General features: G+C 41.8%; 1 protein-coding gene across 2 annotated transcripts in view; it reads left to right on the top strand.

Moving 5' to 3' along the window:
* FBXW11 (F-box and WD repeat domain containing 11) overlaps positions 1-13,657 on the top strand; it is a 179,822-nt gene that overhangs the window by 24,560 nt on the left and 141,605 nt on the right. Inside the window, exon 2 of one of the 2 annotated variants that reach the window (XM_083181811.1) lies at positions 12,224-12,325. The exons of the other annotated variant lie outside the window; for it this stretch is intronic. Within the exon in view, the coding sequence (XP_083037937.1) occupies positions 12,224-12,325 (102 nt within the window). The remainder of the gene's footprint in view (positions 1-12,223; positions 12,326-13,657) is intronic. 2 annotated transcript variants of the gene reach the window in all.

Here is a 13,657-nt window from a genome sequence, read left to right on the forward strand (position 1 = left end):
ACACTGTGTATTATAACAGAACCTGCTCTCAGATCACGTGAGCTTAGGTTAAACAAGGTACACTGGTCCCCAAGTAGCTCTGATTCTTACCCCACTGACTAGATAATAAGCGATTAGTCTCTTACACTTAGAGTCTATACTGATATATATATATATATATATATATATATATATATATATATATATATATATATATATATATATATATATATATATATATATATATATATATATATATATATATATATATATATATATATATATATATATATATATATGGAGCCTGACGAAAATGCACATGCATTGAAACGTTGCTTGTCTGCAAATAAACTTTTTTGGATTACTACAATGTCTGGAGTGCTACGTCCACACCCGCCACAGTCTACATAACCTTTGACGGGGCACCCGACCAGCTACAGCAACAGGGCAGTGTGCTCGGCCACACCAAACAAGTGTATATATGTGTGTGTGTGTGTATATATATATATATATATATATATATATATATATATATATATATATATATATTCACTCTGTGCACAGATAGTGTGAGTGAAGTGTGTGTTATTGTGGTGACTACAGCAAAATGGCTGCTTGGTTTGCAGCACAAAATTTGCATCTCAATCACAGGTTACCTGTGAACCATGTATGTTACTACAGCCCAGTGGGGCTATCACACAGGTCAGTGGGATGCCCCCACAGTTATGTGGAGGGTCACAGGTTGAAAGAGAGCCTGTGTGTGACAACAGTATTCACACTTCTGGACTCTATTTATTCTCAGTTGGCTGCTAGTAACAGCAGACCCAGACAGTGCAGAGAAAAGTATCCATATTATCTGCAAGGGTTGATACTCTACCCCCCACCCCCCTTCCTGCACAGCCCCAGAAAAGGCCTGCAGCAGTGATTACCTAAGGGAGTGTTAAAACTGTGGCAAGGCATGCTGGGATTTGTAGTTTCACAACATCTGGAGGGCCACAGTTTGAAGACCCATGCTCTAGAGGAACTCACGGATGAGGATTCCTCCTTATGACCCAGAAAAGGCAGCCTGTCTATTTTACGGAACAATCGGAACAGCATGAAAGAACCCGAAAAAGAGGTTCCAATTAACTAAGTGGTTTGCTAATAAATATCCTTTGACCCTGCAGGTAGGAAAATGTGGGAGGAGCCACCTGTTGTGGACTCCTCAGTTTTGTGCCTTTTAAGGAAGGTATTGCTTCCAGTCCGGGAGTATCCACTCTTAGGGATGGAGCTGACAGGAGACTTGAAGCTACAGTTCAGGTCCATGTATACAGCAAGTGGGGCTTCACAGCGTCCTGTTCTAGCCAGCTGTTGGATGGCCAAGGCCATTTATACCTGGTCCACGCAAATCCAAGAGGGTTTGTTGGGGGACATGTCTGTTGCACAGCTAGGTGAAAAGCTGCGCCACATTCAGGACACAGCAAGAGTGCTTTGCAAAGCACAAAAGGAGCTGGGTGCTATAAATGCACGCAATTCAGCCATGTCTGTGTCAGCCAGAAGAGCCCTGTGGCTACAGTATGTCAGTGGGAAGCAGACGCGGACTCAAAACGCAGTGTGACATTCCCTTTGTGGGAGATAGACTGTCACACTTCAGCCATGTATGGGAAGCCTAGTACCTAGATCCCTGGGCCCGAAATCTTATTTTGCAGGGCTAAAGGCTGGAGTTTGCCAGTCCTCCCCCAGAAGATTCTTCCGATCAGCCTTTCCAGCATCGGAACAGAATCGTACACTCCTTCAGGGAGCCATACAGAGACTACTTCAGTCAAAGGTAGTTATTCCGGTTCTAAGGCAGGAACAAGGTCAGGGTTGTTACTCAAACCTCTTCCTTGTACCAAAACCGGATGGGTCGGTAAGACCCATTCTCAATCTGAGATCCTTGAACCCTTTTCTTCAGGTGTCCAAGTTCAGAATGGAGTCGCTCCGCTCGGTAATTGCCAGTCTGGAACAAGGGGAGTTCCTAGCCTCCATAGATGTGAAGGACGCCTACCTACACATACCTATATGGACCCCGCACCAAATGTTCCTAAGATTTGCGCTGGGCGACGACTATGATCAATTTCAGGCGTTGCCGTTCGGTCTGTCCATGGCACCACGCATGTTCACAAAGATAATGGCGGAAATGGTCTCTCCTCACCAAGGGGTACATGTAATACCATACCTGGACGACCTGCAAATCAAGGCAGGATCAGATGAGGCCTTGAGGAGTGCAATCCAGCTGACATTGAGACATTGACTCATCATGGGTGGACTTTGAATCTGCCAAAGTCATTGCTTGCCCCAAAATAGAAAATGCTGTTTCTGGGTATGATCCTAGATACGGTAGAACGGAAGGTTTTTCTACCGATGGGTATGATGGGTTGAATACTCTGAGATGTGTCAGTGTGGTGTTTCACCCATAGGAGGTCCCTAGATATATTTAGTATAATTTAGGGATAGATTTCCCATATACCAAAATGTGTGTTGGTTCACCTATACAGGTAAATCGACTCTTATGTGGCAGGAGGTATTTCAAATTATGATATTATACCAGTTAATTGGTACACTCCCCCGAATCAGCGTATTTTAGGGGTATATTCCCCAAAGAATATTTCATACACTGGCACAGAGTCAATGTATTCAGTGTAATTTAGGGATATCTTCCCAAAGAGTGTTACATACATTGACCCAGAATCAATACGATTAGAGGTATTTTCCAGAGAGTGTGCTCCCATATAATTTTTAGGGTTGAATTCCCTGTGGGAGTCCTAAGGTGTATGCACTGGTATAAAGTCTATATAGTTAGGGGTGTATTCCCCATAGAGTATTAATTAAACTGGCACAGCGTCGATATAGTTGGGGGTATCTTCCCCAAGTGGTATTACACACACTGGTATAGTTTAGGGATAGATTTCCCATATATCAAAATTTGTGTTGGTTCACCTATACAGGTAAGTCGACTATTATGTGGCAGGAGGTCTCTCAAATTATGGTATTATACCAGTTAGTACATTCCCCAGAGTCAACGTATTTTAGGGGTATATTCCCCAAGGAGTGTTTCATACACTGGCACAGAATCAATGTATTCAGTGTAATTAGGGATATCTTCCCAAGGAGTGTTACATACATTGACCCAGAATCAATACAGTTAGAGGTATTTTCCAGAGAGTGTGCTCCCATATAATTTTTAGGGTTGAATTCCCTGTGGGAGTCCTAAGGTGTATGCACTGGTATAACGTCTATATAATTAGGGGTGTATTCCCCATAGAGTTTTGAGTAAACTGGCACATAGTCGATATAGTAAGGGGTATCTTCCCCAAGTGGTATTACACACACTGGTCCAGAGTCAATATAATTAGGGATATCTCCCTCAGAGAGTGTGATCCCAAATAATTTTTATGGCCAAATTCCCTGTAAGAATCCCAATAAGATTTTTTAGAAATAAGAATTCAGAATTTTCTGCTAAGGTAGCCCAATACAATTTTTACTTAATCTGTATCCAGGAGGTTATAGCCAGACTACCTGTAGCAGCCACTGCTAACAGATCAGACAGTGGTCTTGCGTATATACGCATATCTGGCAGCATTTTTATACAGCCCAGTACTAAGTACCATATGAAAGGTGTTTGAATAGCAGTACCCTGCATCTCTCAGCAGGTGTCGCTGCTGTACCTCAGAGCACATAAAGTATATGAAGACAAAGTATCAATTTGTCTCCTAAACTATGATCTCAATGTGCTAACATATGTAACAAACTTCTTAGTGTCATTATAAAACTCTGTTTGATAATAAGAAGCATAGAGTGTGACAAAACTCGTTATTGGGCTTAAATAACCTCTCGATTCATACCAAGTGGTCTAAGTCGTTACAGTACCAGACAAATTTGGTATACAGCAATTTGAATGAATAGGAATACACCTTCACATTCTTTATGAAGTGATCCTATATCTGCACACTTAGAACCAATTACCACCACTCTAAAGGGGAATATACACCCCCCACGATGATATTTTGCTTGTTTATGTAAAAATTGTATTGGGCTACCTTAGCAGAAAATTCTGAATTCTTATTTCTAAAAAATCTTATTGGGATTCTTACAGGGAATTTGACCATAAAAATTATTTGGGATCACACTCTCTGAGGGAGATATCCCTAATTATATTGACTCTGGACCAGTGTGTGTAATACCACTTGGGGAAGATACCCCTTACTATATCGACTATGTGCCAGTTTACTCAAAACTCTATGGGGAATACACCCCTAATTATATAGACGTTATACCAGTGCATACACCTTAGGACTCCCACAGGGAATTCAACCCTAAAAATTATATGGGAGCACACTCTCTGGGAAAATACCTCTAACTGTATTGATTCTGGGTCAATGTATGTAACACTCCTTGGGAAGATATCCCTAATTACACTGAATACATTGATTCTGTGCCAGTGTATGAAACACTCCTTGGGGAATATACCCCTAAAATACGTTGACTCTGGGGAATGTACTAACTAACTGGTATAATACCATAATTTGAGAGACCTCCTGCCACATAATAGTCGACTTACCTGTATAGGTGAACCAACACAAATTTTGATATATGGGAAATCTATCCCTAAACTATACCAGTGTGTGTAATACCACTTGGGGAAGATACCCCCAACTATATCGACGCTGTGCCAGTTTAATTAATACTCTATGGGGAATACACCCCTAACTATATAGACTTTATACCAGTGCATACACCTTAGGACTCCCACAGGGAATTCAACCCTAAAAATTATATGGGAGCACACTCTCTGGAAAATACCTCTAATCGTATTGATTCTGGGTCAATGTATGTAACACTCTTTGGGAAGATATCCCTAAATTACACTGAATACATTGACTCTGTGCCAGTGTATGAAATATTCTTTGGGGAATATACCCCTAAAATACGCTGATTCGGGGGAGTGTACCAATTAACTGGTATAATATCATAATTTGAAATACCTCCTGCCACATAAGAGTCGATTTACCTGTATAGGTGAACCAACACACATTTTGGTATATGGGAAATCTATCCCTAAATTATACTAAATATATCTAGGGACCTCCTATGGGTGAAACACCACACTGACACATCTCAGAGTATTCAACCCATCATACCCAAGAAAAGCCCCCATAAAGCAATAATAAATAAATACGTGTGGTAATATTTCTTTATTGATACAGATTTGAAATTAAATGTAAGGACTCCAGTGGGAATGCACCCCAATTGATATCAGAGTACTAGCACCAACATTCGTATCTACCTACATTTTTAAAATCTTTAAATCACATTTTCTCTCTTAATCACTGTTTGTTGATCAATGTAAAAAATCTTTTAACCCCTTATTTCGCTACATGTGGTGATTTCCTTATCCATCATGGTCCTAATAAAGATAAAAGGAACCTCCACTTTTTAATAGTATTTGAAAAGGAATAAAACCAGTTATATTTCTTATGATTGTCCAGTAAGGAGTGCATCCGTACAAACTCTCTTCTCTTTTTTTGACTTTGTATGCTAATGTTTGGGATAGCACCCCCACTGTTGTGAACCGACATACAGTGGTAGATTGCCCGCCAAATAGAGGGCATCAATCTTCCTTTTTTTGTGTGCAGAACCCGCCCAAACCCCTATCCATTTTCTACCGATGGAGAAGAACAGCTCTTCAGCTGTTGGTAGAGGAGGGGCTAACAACCCCTCAATTGACTGTTCATCTTTGCCTCAAACTTTTGGGCAATATGGTGGCTTCCTTCGAAGCACTCCAGTTTGGCCGATTTCATTCCAGAACATTTCAACTGGATATTCTGGCAAAGTGGTCGGGGTCCCCCCCTTCAAATGCACAGAAGGATTCGGCTGTCGGCTCAGACCAAGCTCTTACTCCAATGGTGGTTGAACTCAACCAATCTCCTGGCAGGTCAGTGTTTCCAGATCCAGGATTGGCTCCTGTTAACCAAGGATGCCAGCCTAAGAGGCTTGGGAGCGGTGATTCAGGGTTTCCGTCTTTACGGCAGATGTCTCTCTTGGAATCCAGGTTACACATCAACAAGCTGAAGTTGAGGGCGGTATATATATATATATATATATATATATATATATATATATATATATATATATATATATATATATATATATATATATATATATATATATATATATATATATATATATATATATATATATATATATAATTAAGGTGTATGTAAAACGTATTGCTCAGATTCGAAAGTCGGATTGCCTCTTGTGCTGTATGATGCACAAAGGAAGGGCTCTCCAGCATCCAAGCAGACCATTGCCTGTTGGATACACTATACAACAGGCTTACAGAATGGCTGGTCTTACACTACCAATTTCATTGAAGGCTCATTCAACAGATCAGTGGGGACTTCCTGGGCAGATGCCTGAGGTGTATCGGCCTTACAGCTCTGCAGAGCTGCAAGTTGGTCAGGTCAACACACATTGTAAAATTTTACAAGTTTGACGCTCTGGCCAGGGAGGATTCCCAGTTAGGACAAGCGGTTCTACAGCAGACTCCGCACATACCCGCCCGTTCTGGTAGCTTTGGGACCTCCCCATAGTATTGAACCCAGTATCCCATTGGACGATAGAGAAAATAGGATTTTGGGTACCTACCAGGAAATCCTTTTCTCGTAGTCCATATGGGATACTGGGCGCCCGCCTCTGTGCGGATACTCTCCTGTCCAGTCGAACCAGTGAGGTCTAACCTCTGAAACTTAACATACTGTAACTTCAGTTATGTTGGCTTGTTGCTTTGTTGTCAGTGCTGACATTTTTTCAATTGCTTGGCTTGTGGCCTCATTGTCAATTCTGACAATTTTCAATTGCTAGGTTACATCTGAATATTAAGTATTCACCTGCTGTTTCATTGTTTATTGTTTGACTGTTGTGTGCTGGTGCAAATCTCACCGCACTGACTTATTCACATACCACCTCATAGTCGCCTCTCGTTCGGCACAGTTTTTCATTAACTGAGAGGAAGTGATAGAGGGGAGGAGCCAGTGCACCCACAGTGAAAGATCTTATTGTGCCTGTCTCTCCTGCGGAGGAACTCTATCCCCATAGTATTGAACCCAGTATCCCATATGGACTACGAGAAAAGGATTTACCGGTAGGTACCCAAAATCCTATTTTCATGCACAAATGCATCTCATGTGTTTTATGTGCTTATACAACATATGCACGATATCTAAATCAAATATAGAAATATTCAAAAAAGATCAATATTCAGGGAGAATGCACATTTAGGATCATTTAAAAAAATCTTTAGATTATTTTTTTATTTATTTGTGATCAATACTGTAGATCTATTATAACAGCTGCAGGTAATAGGTGTTTCACGGGATGGAGTTCTACTTATGAACAGATTACAGTTAACAATCCAATTCAATCAGCCCACAGGGGCATGGAAGCAATGGAGGACCCTGTAATTATGCCGCTCTGTATTGCAATGGATGGGCCTCGCCTAGATTTCGGGAGTGCAATTCTGGGCTCCACACTACAAAAAAAGAACTTGGAAATGTTCAGCAAAGGGCAACCAAACGAATTAAAGGGATGGAGTATTTAAACTATTAAAACAGATTAGCCTTCTTACATTTTAGAAAGGGTTGGACAAGTACTCATGTTGTCATACAGGGTTATAACCATCACGTTATGGGTTAGTGTGGGTAATGGCAATTTAATAACTGGATAGCCTTATTTAGATAGTAGAGCATACCAGTTGAGGATATAACCTCTAGACCCAACTCTCTAATACAGGCATGCCCAAACTTTGTCCCTCCAGCTGTTGTAAAAATAAGTCTCATCATGCCTTACCACAGTTTTGCTATTATGGAATGCTAAAACTGGCGAGGCATGCTGGGATCTGTAGTTTCACAACAGCTGGAGGGCCAAAGATTGGACATACCTGCCTTTATTCAACCTTGCTTACTTTATTAATATGTATGTTACACCAATGTTGGTATTCCCCACCAATGGGTTCACAATCAACCCTGAAGTTTCAACAATAAAATACCAAATTTGGCATGGTGATCCAACAAAGCTGCCTTCACTTCAGCAAACCCTGAAGTTTAGCTGGGCAAAATAATGAACCCACCATCCGCCTCATATTTAACACGAGGGTCATGGATCCCAGATTTGGCCCAAGAGCTAACACTGAAGCTCTGCTTTCATGAAGGGAAGTTCAGAGACACTATTGATGTAGCCAATTGACTGCTTATGACAGAGTTTGAATAAGTAAATCCATTTGGTAAGCAAGCAGGAAATGTTTGGGTTCTGTGTAAGTATCTGATAAGTACTTGGATATGCAGAATTTGAGTTAAAACTCGCAGGACATTACATTAATATGAAATAGGATGTAACAGATTAATAGAACCCCGGCACACACTTCTGTTTCAAGAATACTGCTGAATTATGCTCTGTTCATTTTACTTGACCGCATCATGCTCCTAATTCATGTCACAACTCTGTCCCTTTTGTTGAGAGCAGCCAACCACATTGTACTGCCGCATGAGCTGGAAGTCTCACATTGATTTACCAAAGGGAAAATATCTGGAGAAAACGCACAGCTTATGGTTATTGGTGAACATGCTTATATTCACTTGGAAGAAGCTATACAATGAGCATTGTTACACTTGGTTCTGTTCTCTGATGGCATTAACAAATCAATAGCATAAAAAAGTATTTTTAGTGCCATACAATTTATATATAAATCGGTACTTGTGAGTTATCTGGGCGTCCGATTTTGGATCCGATATCGTATGCGATATCGCATGCAAATCGCATGCAAATCGTAAGTACAAAATCGGGAGCCTCACAAGTACCGATTTGCTATTCATTTCATTACCCCACTATCCCCAAAGTGTGTCTATCAACGTGAACCCGAAGCGTGGCGAGCGCAGCGAGCCCGCGAGGGGCGGCGGTACGCGTCCTCCGACCTTTTCATGCCCTACTATCCACTAGGGCGTGGAGTGAGAATAGAATAGTGTGGCGAGCGCAGCGAGCCACCGAGCCCGAAGCGTGGCGAGCGCAGCGAGCCCCGCGAGGGGACGCGGACACCTTCACAGGTATACGCGTGCCCTTGCGGGCTTCACAGGTGTCCGCGTCCCCTCGCGGGGCTCGCTGCGCTCGCCACGCTTCGGGCTCGGTGGCTCGCTGCGCTCGCCACACTATTCTATTCTCACTCCACGCCCTAGTGGATAGTAGGGCATGAAAAGGTCGGAGGACGCGTACCGCCGCCCCTCGCGGGCTCGCTGCGCTCGCCACGCTTCGGGTTCACGTTGATAGACACACTTTGGAGATAGTGGGGTAATGAAATGAATAGCAAATCTTATGCAAATCGCATGCTAAATCGCATGTAAATCGCAAATCGGATCCGATATCGTATGCGATATCGGATGCGATATCGCATGCAAATCGCATGCAAATCGTAAGTACAAAATCGGACGCCCGGATAACTCACAAGTACCTATAAATCTTTGTTACATGTCTACATATTATTTATTGATGCCACTGTAACTTATAAGCACCATGCAATATCTTGGAAATTAACTGCTCCTTTGAAACCCTACTCTGTAGGCCTTAAGTTAGTGAAAAGGAAGCAGAAAGTTTGACATTTCAAGTGGTAGGTGCAAACACAAAATGCATTTGTTTCCTATGTACCTTGTACACATAGCCTCAAAGTCACTTTATACAAAATTAACTCAGGAGAGGATATGGAAACACTACAAAGTGACCTAAATAAACTGGAAAGGTGGAAAATGCAGTTTTAACGTTGAAAAATGTAAAATAATTCATTATGGGAACAAAAATGAAACCGGCTACTTATAGGCTAAATGGAGATATTATAGGGAATTCTGCTGTAGTGAAGAAGCTGTGGGAGATTAATCCTATTGGGGGTATTTAAAGATATTGTAACATAGGGGTGTGGTATAGGGGTCCGACAGTCGGAATCCCGACAGTCATTATCGTGACTGGCCGAACCCAGACTTGGAGGTCATCATAGATGAAAAATTGGGTAACAGTGCACACTGCTTAAGTGCAGCAGCAAAAGCAAACAGGACTCTGGAATGCATTAAAAGGGGTATGGATTCAAGGGATGCCAATGTGATAGTGCCTCTTTACAAGACATTGGTGAGACCATAATTGGAATATTGTGTTCAGTTCTGGGCACCGCACCTTTAAAAATGACCATAAATGAATTTAAACCGGTACAGAGAAGTTCTAGTAAAAGGTCTCAAATCACTAAAATACAAAGATAGGTTAACCAGGCTGAATATGTTGAGAGGTGATCTGATTAGTATATTCAAATACACGATTGGTAATCATATGGAACTGGGAAATGATTTGTTCACACACAGGCCTATACTTAGGACATGCGGGCATGTACTGAGGCTCGAGGAAAATTAAAATTCCGTACTGAATTAAGAGGAGTATTCTTCACCATTAGAGCGGTTAAATTATGGAACTCATTGCCAGTGGGGGTGATTACAGCAACTACTGTTAATTAATTTAAATCAAAACTGGATGCTTTTTTAGCCACTAAGGGAATCCTATAGATATGACTTACTCAAGTCAGTAGTTAACAGATATTTTGAACTTGGTGGACTGACATCTATTTTCGGACTTAATTACTATGTTACTGGGTGCTGGACGGGGTCCCGACAGTCGGGATCCTGACAGGCATTCACCCGACGGCCGTCGGCTATTTTCCATAGAGGAAGAATAGAATAGGTGGCGAGCCACCGTGCCCGCAGCGTGGCGAGCGCAGAGAGCCCGCAAGGGGCTTTGTTGCACTCGCCATGCTGTCTGGGTCCGGCCAGTCGGGATAATGACTGTCGGGACTCCGACTGTCGGACCCCTATACCACACCCCTATGTTACTATGTATATTACTATGTTACAATATCTTTAAATACCCCCAATAGGATTAATCTCCCACCGCTATTCCCGTTTGTGCTTGAAACATAATTTGTGTAAATTGAACAATTGGAAAGCCATCTCTAAATTCTTTTGGGGAAAAATACAAATTTGAATATGGTAGACTCAGACTGTAGTAGACGACTTGTTTCTGCATCTAACAAAATAACGGACCAGGTACTCATTGACTGTTACAAAAGGGGGGAGGAGGGTTAAAGTAATGGTGTTCAATAAGAGCAATTAAGTAATGGGTGCGTAATCAGAACTGAAGTGCCCAGAAAGATGGAGTTTTACAAGTAGCAGCTAATCCTGTCTAAATTAGTCCCCACGAGGAAAATACATTTTATCACACATTTTATACTCGCCGGCTTGGGAGGTTGCAAGCAGAAATGATGGGGCTGACAGTGATCACACCCAGATGGAAAAACAATTGAAATGCTGCAGCTATCTACTGGTGGGCACCTAAAAAACAATTGATTTGCCTAACTGGGAGTCTCACAAATCCGATGTTAAAATAGTGACAATGCAGCTGCAAAGATTCTGATCACAAACTCCTGGAAGATAGGAGACCGCTATCATGACCTATGGACCACGTCATTGACCTTTGTAACATTGGTCCTATGGGACTCCGGTATTCCCATGCTGTCCTTTTTTTTTTTTTTCTTTCCCTTGTTTTTATAAGGCATGCTAATTATTGGACTGCTGATGAAGCAATTAAATTGCTCCGGGTGTCCATTAAGTTGTGTGTTTGACAAATTGATTGTGTTTAACTGCATAAAGTGACTTAAACCATTCTACTGTCCTGGTTAGGGTGCCTGAACCACTGACTTTTCACACCTCTCTGTCCGCCAACTCATCACGCTGCAAGCAGAAATGTCCTCCCATGGCATGCATGCGTAAGCGGCACAATAATGTAATTTCTCTGTGGAGACACCCTTTAGTTACAGCCACCGTGAATCCCTTCCCCTCCCTGCAGTAAGTGTGTATTAGCTGTGCAATCCAAACTTAATCACCTTGTATTGCTTTTAAAATGCTAGTCCACTTTCATTCAGTGCTGTTTTTGTTAACTTATTTCGCTCCGAGTATACTTTTCTTTAAGCAGAAATGGTCCTGAACGAATTATAGTATTTAGTTCACATGCCATTTTTTTATGTGTCTGAAAAGCATGCAGAGTTGCTTGTCCATGCTCAGTACATTAATATACTCAAGTTGCTTGCCTGAAATATTTTTGTGGCATCTAACTGCTTTTTTCCTTCCTTTTTGTCACCCTGCAGTGTTCTGTGCCAAGGTCTTTGTGGCTAGGCTGCTCCAACCTGGTAGAGAGCATGTGCGCACTGAGATGCCTGCAGAGCATGCCCAGTGTCAGATGTCTCCAGGTGCCTTTCTTCTTTCTTGTACTATTATCTGTATGCTCTGTCTTGTGCAACATTCATTACTTTTTTTGACTTGGTGGTCTGGCTATTTTGCATGCCATTTTCATGTTCTATTTGTTTAATTTGATAGTGTGACAAGTTTGTGTAATTGTGAATCCTGTTGAGCATGTTAGTTGTTTTGCCATTAATTGATGTGGTATGCTCAAAAATCATTTGCGCAGAATTTTTTTTTTTTAATTTGTATATTTAAAATTTTTGTCTTGCATCTTTAGTAGATACTGTGCATGCAAAATACCCAGAGACTGACTCTTATCCATTTTCCACTGCCGCAATAACCTGGATTATCATTAGGTCTACTCAGGCCACAGCTTGGTTTAAAAATGGTCTTGAAAAATAACCCAGGTCAAGTGACCTGGGAATCTTACCCTTGTTGCTAGTGTAAAACCAATATCGCCGGTTATCAGACCGGCTATACTTAAAAGCTGCTGATTGGCTGTGTATGCAGAGATCCACATTAATGCTGTGTACACACGGGGGAGATATGGGCTGTAATCGCTGGGAATATGGTCGCAGGCGACCATATTGCCAGTGATTGGGAGTGTGCCCCGGCGATAAATCGCCGGGTGCGCGCTCCCGTTTTCTACCCCATTGTAATCGCTGGTCGCAGGAGCTTGCTCCTGTGACCAGCTAATTACCTCTGCGGCACCCCCAGCAGAGGTTCCTTTTCAACAGCGACCATCTCTGGTCGCTTGTTGAAAAGGAGACACTGAGCAATATATTGCTCAGCAATATATTGCAAGCAATATATTGCTAGCAATATATCTCCCCCCGTGTGTACGCACCTTAAGAGTGTCTGCCTGAATGTGACCTGCAGGGCAGACCGGGGGGTTCAGTGTAAATGGGGACTGACCTAGGAATAACCCATATTAGAAGCGCAGTGTAAACAGGGTCAGTGCAGTCTCCAGAAACCTGGGTGGGACCTAGGTTTTTGGTGGAAAAGTGGTATTCCTTTAGTTTTGGTTTTACAGCTTTAATCTCTAGTTTGTAATGTAATATAGTCTTGGCAAAAATGTTAACTCTCGCTGTACAGCAAAACTATAGGTGGAATTAGTAAAAATTCGCACACCACATGTGGTGAAATCGCCAAATTTGTCTAAAATGGACTCTCGGTATAAACTTAGAACGAGAGAGCAATTCTCAGAATTATCTGGTTGATAATTATTTTGGGTATACACTTAAATCTGGTTAGCAGATGAACACTGTCAGCCTTTGTTCTACTACAGTATCTATGTGCATATTGGAAGTTGACCTCATTTTAGCAAAGTGGTTGGTTTA

This window comes from Crinia signifera, chromosome 4, assembly GCF_055691185.1.
Source record: "Crinia signifera chromosome 4, ASM5569118v1, whole genome shotgun sequence".
In the NCBI taxonomy this organism is placed as follows: domain Eukaryota; kingdom Metazoa; phylum Chordata; class Amphibia; order Anura; family Myobatrachidae; genus Crinia; species Crinia signifera.